Source organism: Diprion similis, chromosome 2, assembly GCF_021155765.1.
Source record: "Diprion similis isolate iyDipSimi1 chromosome 2, iyDipSimi1.1, whole genome shotgun sequence".
NCBI classification, from domain to species: Eukaryota; Metazoa; Arthropoda; class Insecta; order Hymenoptera; family Diprionidae; genus Diprion; species Diprion similis.
This window is the reverse complement of record NC_060106.1, coordinates 15,359,453-15,365,332: the sequence shown is the minus strand read 5'-3', so window position 1 is coordinate 15,365,332 and position 5,880 is coordinate 15,359,453. Positions and strand designations below refer to the sequence as shown.

The 5,880-nt window shown below is 41.1% G+C and overlaps 1 protein-coding gene across 1 annotated transcript; it reads left to right on the top strand.

Moving 5' to 3' along the window:
- Positions 1-2,497: 2,497 nt before the first annotated feature.
- Positions 2,498-5,530, top strand: LOC124411598 (endocuticle structural glycoprotein ABD-4-like). The gene is made up of 2 exons (XM_046890820.1): positions 2,498-2,627; positions 4,879-5,530. The coding sequence occupies exons 1-2, from the start codon at positions 2,616-2,618 to the stop codon at positions 5,275-5,277; spliced, it is 411 nt and encodes a 136-aa protein (XP_046746776.1). The 5' UTR covers positions 2,498-2,615; the 3' UTR covers positions 5,278-5,530.
- Positions 5,531-5,880: the final 350 nt, after the last annotated feature.

The following is a 5,880-nucleotide window of genomic DNA, read 5'->3' as shown; positions in this document are numbered from 1 at the left end:
CCACTGCATCCATTGTGAGCACGCCTCCGCATCAACATTCTCGTTCCGGATATTCATACTGTGCATTCTTCTGTTGTTCCGTAATGTTCAGACATCTCGACAGACAATATAAAAATTTCTCTGGTGCAAATGAGCTTACGAAAGAAGCTTTTACCACTTGCATTTTACCCCTATACTGACAAACAACAGAGCTTTGCCAATCTTTACAGTACCAATTGAGACCTTGTAAATTTACAATACTTGCAAATACGTGTCTTAAAGAGTTGTGCAAATAACTGTCTTGTCTTCTGAAAGGCATTGGCTATTAGGCCCCTGCCAATTCTCATAATCATCGCCTCACTGAATGTCTCTCTATGTGATATGGTGAAAATTTACTTTCTCAACTCAACTTCTTTCTATTCAATTGCATTCAGTGCCGATTGATTATCTACGATTTACACGTTTTCTAGTCACCGCATGTCTCGTACGTGCAGAAATTGACGAGTGACATTTTTTCATTCGCTGAAGAACTGTAAAGTCAAACGGAGTTCGAAAATTCACATTGAAATTTCGTGAAGGAAGTCGTCTGTAAATTTATTTTTAAGGAAACTGACCGAATGGCTGTAATTTGACCAACGACACGCCGGATCATTGCTAATATCCCTGGTTCGTTTTACGCAGATTCTCAGAAACGAAGGAAGCAACCCATTGTTAAACAATTAGGCGTAAAAAATTCAGCCAGGTCTTGCGGCATCCACAATTACGGTCGAAACTTGAGAAGCTACCAGAGATTCTTTTCTTTGTACCAGCAATTCCGTTCGTTATTTCAGTAGCCTTTCTTCCATTATCCGTTGCAGCATTATTTATATTTATTTCTCCCTTTTTCCTTCCGTGATAAAACGCATCTCTCACACAGAAATTCTGCAGTAGATTTTACCATTTTATTTTCAACTCGAATGAAATAATTCTACAATTTAATGATTAGAATGCGTTGATCATATTTCCACTAATTTCAAATGTCTGTATTCTTAATTAAAAAAAAAAATGAATATAGTTTGCTAGCTATTTGAATCAACTATCAATTATAGCAAGTAAATAGTCAAGATTTTATTAGCAATGATTCGTTAAAATTGAATGAATCAGTTGCCACTGGATTGAGACAATCTGCGAGCTGCATGCTATGAGAAACACGTCTTTTAATTCGTTTTCATGTGTTGGCCCGTCCAGTTAACTTGACCGTAAATATTGTTAGTCTTAACGCGTGTCCAGACGAGACGTGCATGAGTTCTAGCTCGGAATTCACGAACAGTAAGCCCACATTGAATTTAAACGATCGTTAACTCACCTCCTCATTCTAAGCTAAAACGGTTAATGTTAAGTATGTATGATATACCATATATGCATGTTATAAAGAAAACATTTATCACCGAGCAATTGCGGCGATAATTAATTGTTAACGATCAATCAGGGCAATCATCCGAAAGACCGTCAATTGAAACAAGCCGTGATACCTTGGCAAAGTGATAAAATATATTTTTTCTCGTTTCGCCAATTATTGGGCAATTAGAATAGCTCGAGGCTATGAAAAAACAGTAATTAAGTGAAAATTAATGCGAACAAAAACTCTCTCACCTTTCTTAATTATCTTGCGAGCAGATTTTGCCCATTAAAACATTAACAGATGATACTGTCCAGTTATTTCGGTGCTATTTTTCCCTACCAACTGTATATTGACTTCACAGGTATCGTTTCGACTACAAAAGTCCCGTGAACTTCCTTCTCCGTATCGAAGGTCTCTGCTCCCCGTGCTATGCCTACAAATAGACCGTTCCCACCTCAAGCTCCCTTCACACCAAACATTCCCGGGTCTTGCATAAGCCTTAAACATAATATAACAGTGAGTGAATCTTTACGGAAATAAAATCCGACATAGCTCAGTAAAAAAAGTGTTTACCATTTGAAGAAACTCAGGGTTCTTCTCGTGGTTTCACCATCGTTTGTTTATCCAATGGTTCACCATACCGGATAAGATGAGTTCTGAAATGACAACTTTGTTCGTAACGTCAACGATTTACGTTTCTTTCTTCGTATTGGTAATCCTCGAAGACTTTCCTATGACTTGTAAAATCTTTTTCAAATTATAATGCACAAAAAATCTAGGCTTCCAGCCAAATCCTAGACCCTTGAGTCAATGCCGCTTCCCAACTGACCAAATCATCGGTGCAAACGAAGCCTGACGGAGGATCTCTGAGCCCGGTGCATAGAGTCGTGACCGTGTTACAAAACGCGTAATGAAACGAAGTAATCCATTCATGGTGGTGAGCCTTTCGTTTGTATTAGTAAAGTAAACAGCTAACGCGAGAGATTGAATTCGGTGGTTTTCTGACCGTCTTGGATGGGTTCGGCGGTTGGCTCACAGGTATAGTGTAGTACAGTACAAACGTGTGCAAGGTTTGTCTATGTCAAAGCGTTGGTACGTAACAAGTGGCTAAGAAATGTATGTACACACGTTTTGCCCCCCGCTTCGAGTTGCCGAATGGGGTATATAAGCCAACTTTTGTCAGTCAGCTCATCAAGAAGTACGTCATTCGACAGATAATCGTCAGCGAACACATCCGTCTTACCGAACTCTCATCATGAACGCCCTGGTGAGTAACGGCTCGATTTTCCGCACCCTTATCTAATCCCAAACTCCGCGTTGAGAAAACTGTTAACGTCTGAAATACGTTGCAGTCAGTGAACAAAGTGAAAAGGATATTGAGTCTTCGGTAACAATAAGTTTGTGGAAATATCTTTGAAACAGAAAGAACCCCGTCTAGTGTCGCGTTTATCCTGCATTATTTGAAACTCAAATTGTTGTTGTTGTTGTTGTAGAGCTCATTGTCAGTGCTGAAACCAGACTCACAAACTCTCACTCGCAAATTTAATCTGCCCCGGTGATTCGAGACGAATGGGTTTTTCAAATTTTCGCCGATATCTGACTCTCCTTTCTACCGGACCGTCTGCCCTCGGCCATTCAAAAGTCTCGAATTTATCACAGGAATATCTGATGAAACAGCAGTCTAATTTATTCGGGTGAATAGCGATCGTAAAAATTACTTATTTCTTGGATTTACCATCAGACGCAAAGCTAAGTTTTTTTTTTTTTTGTGAAATTCTGGCCCGTTTCATATTGAACTTGGAAACGTATCCCATAAATTAAACATACGCGTGCGGAATTTTATTCGGTAGGGTGAATTTTTTTCTCGAGATAAGAAAACCCCGGATTTCCTCCAGCGAGGATTTCATCGTTTTTCATTTAATAAACGTACATAGTACATGTACCTTGTTTGCAGCGGCGTTAAATCGCGTGGTAAAAACACTCGCTGAGTTAGATGTAAATTCACAGTCTCGGTGAAGGATGCTGGAGGTAGGGAAAGTGAGGAATCCTCGTGAACGCGTAGCGAGCCTCAATTGCCTGAGTTTCATCCATCGTCACACTTGAAGCGTTGCTACGAGCATATACGCGACGTTTGATTTACGGCCGAAGGAGGCCTCAATTTTACTCGAAAAGTTGATCGTAAAAAATAGTGCTCAATTGCGCAACTAAAATTACACAGTCAAACAGTTTAAAAATACACATGCGGTAGCAATGGCAGGGTATAGTAAGCTTTATTCGCTATCAAGTCACGTCGTAAAATATTCCCGAGCTATCACGATGCAGAAAAAGAATAAAAATAAATTACGCATACAAGATTACCTGTAGATATAACTTGCTACTTTTCTATGATTCAAAAGTTTTTTTATCACGTTAGTGATACGCGTGATCGTTTGGACCATTGACATGTCGCATGTACGAAAAAAAAAGACAAATGAACAAAAAAAAAAAAAAGAAGCGAAAAGCCAAAGAGAGAGCGAGAAAGAAAAAGTTTTAAGCACTTGACGTAACATCCATTTAGCGGTATAATATAATACGGGTTGCAGTACAGGATCATTTTTATCAAATCCTTCACCTGTCAGCGGCTCTTCCGCATATATGTGTCATATACATTTATTATATATATATAAATATACATGTATAACATGATATAAGATGCGGTATAATTTGCAATGCGTCCTATCATACTCTGTTATTAATAATCGTCAGGCTGCATTATGTTACGCTGCTGACGCTGCGTTCGAACAAGGATGTTATTCAGGATAAACACGTTATTGAAATACTTGAATATTCTCTGGTCTCTACACCCGCCCACATGCCATTCACCGTTCAACTCAACTCAACGACGTATTCACTGTTCGCTACGCGAAGTTCGCAGGAAAGTTTTAGTTTCTTTCTACGTCAAACCATGCGTTACGCCTTTGAAAAGGTGCCGGTATTAATGGGCTTAAACTTGGGTATAATTAGTGCCATGAAAAGCTGCCGGATGTGTTTCATCTGAATACCACCAATGCAAGTTGCTCCGCGTAAACGTCGAGCAAAACCGTTGAAATTTCATCTCAAGCGGTACTATATTATTCTTTTTTTATTCATATTTTTTACCTATTCGCGTTGTGTCATTCCGAAGTCCGCACTTTTCTCAATTTCCATCTTCGAGGTAGCAACAACCGAACGATTCGTCTTCTCCTATGATGCAGATGATATGAGATCCTAAGAGGGGGTACATAAATGCCGCGATCATCCAAGAGTCGAGCAAAGGTTATCGAGTGCGAGGCTTACGTAATGGACAGCGAAAGGTCGTCCCATCCCTGCATGTCCTCCTCCTCTCCTCTCGTCATCGCGTCCTTCCCCGCACACCGCACGATCTTAGGCCCAACGTTTCCTGCCATTTTCATCCCGGTTTCAGTTTTTTCCCCTTTGGACTGCCACGAAAAAACTGAAACGAAATTAATTTCAATCGATTTTCTTCCCCTTTTATGCAGTTCTTCGTCATCGCCGCCCTCGTGGCCGTCTGCGTCGCAGCACCACCTCCATCTTCGGGCTCCGCCGACGAACCGATTCCTATCATCAGCCAGACCCAGGATGGACCCAACCCTGATGGCACGTTCAACAGCGCGTTCGAAACCGGAAATGGAATCCAGGTCCAGCAGCAGGGGAGCCTGAAGCAGATCGACGAGAAGACCTTCGCCCAGGTCGTTCAGGGCTCGTGGTCCTATCCTGGCCCGGATGGAGCCCCGATTCAGGTGACCTACATCGCCGATGAGAACGGATTCCAGCCACAAAGTGACGCCATCCCGACGTCACCCGCGATCCCGGAGGCGATCCAGAAGAGCCTGGACTTCAACGCGGCACATCCCCCACCGGCTGTCGTTGACGCGTAGGGTCAATATATGAATTTGTAATTTTTGTGAAACCGCGGAGGCGAAAACGGGCGGCGATAAACAAGCCTCAGGTTCTTTATGCTAATCGTATAACGTAATCTAAAGTCAATGTTGGATAAGAATAATGTAAATATTGCGTGGCAGATAGTTGAGAGGACTATTTTGTACACTATATTCAATACGAATATCCTCACATCATATTGTACACGGCCACCGTAAGTCGCTGGAATAAACTGTGCTTTTTGCTACCTAATCTTGTGGGAAATATTATTCATACTCACCCCTGTCCAGAGTGAAAAAAAAAACTCTTTACGATTTTACTTCCTTTTTACGAAGCATCAAACCCCCAATGTTCACTATTCGTTAGAAACTTAAACAGAGCTCCAGCGACAAGTTTACACTTTATGGGGTTGGTTTCGGTGGATCACGGGGATGTTTAACTCCAAGTTTACAATCTTGACTCGCTGTAAAGCAAGGATTAACGGAGTTCAGATCAACAGAATTTGCAGGAAGAATTAGGGACACTGAAAGTGAGGTCATAGTTTTTTCCCTTGAGTAACATTTTGTTTTCTGAATAATAAAACTACAATACGTGTGTCCGCT